This window comes from Silurus meridionalis, chromosome 29 (assembly GCF_014805685.1).
Source record: "Silurus meridionalis isolate SWU-2019-XX chromosome 29, ASM1480568v1, whole genome shotgun sequence".
Lineage (NCBI taxonomy): Eukaryota > Metazoa > Chordata > Actinopteri > Siluriformes > Siluridae > Silurus > Silurus meridionalis.
In genome coordinates, this window is record NC_060912.1 from 11,588,658 (window position 1) to 11,591,157 (window position 2,500).

Genomic DNA, 2,500 nt, shown 5'->3' on the forward strand with positions numbered 1-2,500 from the left:
TCAAGACTTGACTACTGCAACTCTCTGCTGGCAGGTCTTCCCCTGAACGCTATTCGTCCACTGCAAATGATCCAAAACGCAGCTGCACGACTTGTGTTCAATCAGCCCAAGTTTTCCCACACCACCCCACTGCTGCGCTCCCTTCACTGGCTTCCAGTAGCTGCACGTATCAGATTCAAAACACTGATGCTTGCCTACAAGGCCAAAAATGGACCAGCACCATCTTACCTCAGTGACCTCATCACATCTCGCACTGCACCACGCTGTCTGAGATCCTCCAGCACTGCTCGACTGGTACCTCCTTCTCTCAGAATGAGAGGTAAGTACACTTCAAGGCTCTTCTCTGTTCTGGCACCGAGGTGGTGGAATGAACTTCCCCTAGATGTCCGTACAGCAGAGTCCCTGACTATCTTCAAACGACGACTGAAAACCTACCTCTTCCTGAAATACCTAAATTAGCACTTTCCAAGTTTGTAGAATTCAAGAGTTATATTTATATTAAGTTTGTAATCTGGTGTACCAGTGTAGATTTATTCATTACTAGAGACTCAAAGCACTTTTGTACGTCGCTCTGGATAAGGGCATCTGCTAAATGCCACAAATGTAAATGTAAATGTAAATGTAAATGTAAATGATTTACAGCCTGTAGCAGTTAAATACCATCCAGTTTCTGTTCTTTAACTGAGAATGTGGTGTCCTCAATTCCCCACACCAGGATTTACATAGAAATGATATGTTTAATAGGGTTGATTAGTTTGTGGATCATCATCCTGCCTTCAATCTGTCCGTTTTTTTTTCTCAGCAATACTTTTTGAGTGAGTGGGATTTGTGAGGATGTTTACATTTACATTGTGTATGATGGGTAAGAATTACTTTGGGAGTGGGTGGGATTGGTGAGAATTACTTTGGGAGTGGGTGGGATTGGTGGTGAGTTAATGGGATTGGTGAGAATTACTTTGGGAGTGGGTGGGATTGGTGGGGAGTTGGTGGGATTGGTGAGAATTACTTTGGGAGTGGGTGGGATGGGTAGGAATTGATTTGGGAATTGGTGGGATTGGTGGGGAGTTGGTGGGATTGGTGACAATTACTTTGGGAATGGGATAGATTATCTGAGTGTCTGCTAATTGATTAAAAGTCTATATTTGCATATTGAACAACGTTCTTGTGTACAAGCCCAGCTTCATGAGCTGATAGTGAGCAGGAGAAATATCCAGTGATAGACACAATAGAGGATAATGGACTACTCCAAATCCCTGGAGACTAAAATTGAGCCAAACCATTAGGTATGATGTTTAACCAGAGGAACCTCTTAACCGGATCAGTAAAACCAAACAAACCACTTAACCTTGATTCCTTACCAAGGAAATTTCAAGAATTTACAAGGAGAAAAAGGGTTAAAAGAACTATCTTGATAACAGCAGATAAATATGTCTGATATCAAAAGTTATTATTTAATCAGTTCAGGAGCTATTAGAATTATATGAGGGTGATGCAACACAAATCAGATCATCGCACCCCACATCTCGACACACCAGCTTTTTTCCACACAAATTATTCCAAACCCCGGAGGTATGATCAGCATCTGAACACGTCAAGCTGTTTGGTAAAAGCCGGGTTTAAATCCAGGATGATCTCGAGCAAGTTAATACCTCCTGCAGTAGAGGAATCAACACACACACACACACACACACACACACACACAGCAAGCCTAATCCCCAGCCCTGGAGAGAAACAGGTGTAAACCACAGCATTTATTTGCTGTAACGAGGGTGATGAAGATGTACAGAGATGCTAAAGATGCTGGAGTAGGTGAAACTCCTCACACTCTCTGGTGTGTAAAAGCCTCGGCGAGTTTATAGGAGAAAACTGAAGGAGGAGGCAATCAGAGAGCTTTACACATGAGGAGCACTTACTGACTCCATGCATACATACAGTGCAGAATAAACATGAGGGATGCGCAAATACCAAGCCTTTCTTAATACACACACACACACACACACACACACACACACACACACACACACAAGTGTGTAGTTCATTGATGTTCACGATTTCAGCAAAAAAAAAAAAAAGCCCTTGGTGTGTCCTGGGTTGAGCATAAGTGTGTTGAGAGTGTGTGTTGTGGTGTTGGGTGTGTTGAGTTTGGGGTTTAGTGTGTGTGTTTATTGTGTGTCTTTGTGTGTCGAGTGTGTTGGGTGTGTGTGTGACAGTGTGTGTTGAGTGTGTTTTAGTGTGTGTTGAGTGTGTGTTGGTGTGTGTTTGGTGTGTTTCTGTGAATGTTTTGTGTATTACATACCATATGACAGAGGGATGTCCATGTCTCCGTGCCACCCCAGATCATCCACCGAGTGTTGAGCTGCACAAACACACATAAACAACACCCTGTGTTTTACACACACACACACGTCTCTTTCCTGTCCTTTAATGATAAGAACATGAATAATGAAGGTGTAAGTGGGTGGAGTCAGCGCTGCTGCAGTAAAAACTATAGGACTTATTG

At 42.9% G+C, this 2,500-nt stretch overlaps 1 protein-coding gene across 5 annotated transcripts in view; it reads right to left on the reverse strand.

Moving 5' to 3' along the window:
- The window catches only part of LOC124382246 (protein shisa-6), a 70,154-nt gene that overhangs the window by 33,801 nt on the left and 33,853 nt on the right, over positions 1–2,500 (reverse strand). For all 5 annotated transcript variants that reach the window (XM_046844440.1, XM_046844442.1, XM_046844441.1 and 2 more), the window contains exon 5: positions 2,297–2,356. In XM_046844440.1, the coding sequence (XP_046700396.1) occupies positions 2,297–2,356 (60 nt within the window). The remainder of the gene's footprint in view (positions 1–2,296; positions 2,357–2,500) is intronic.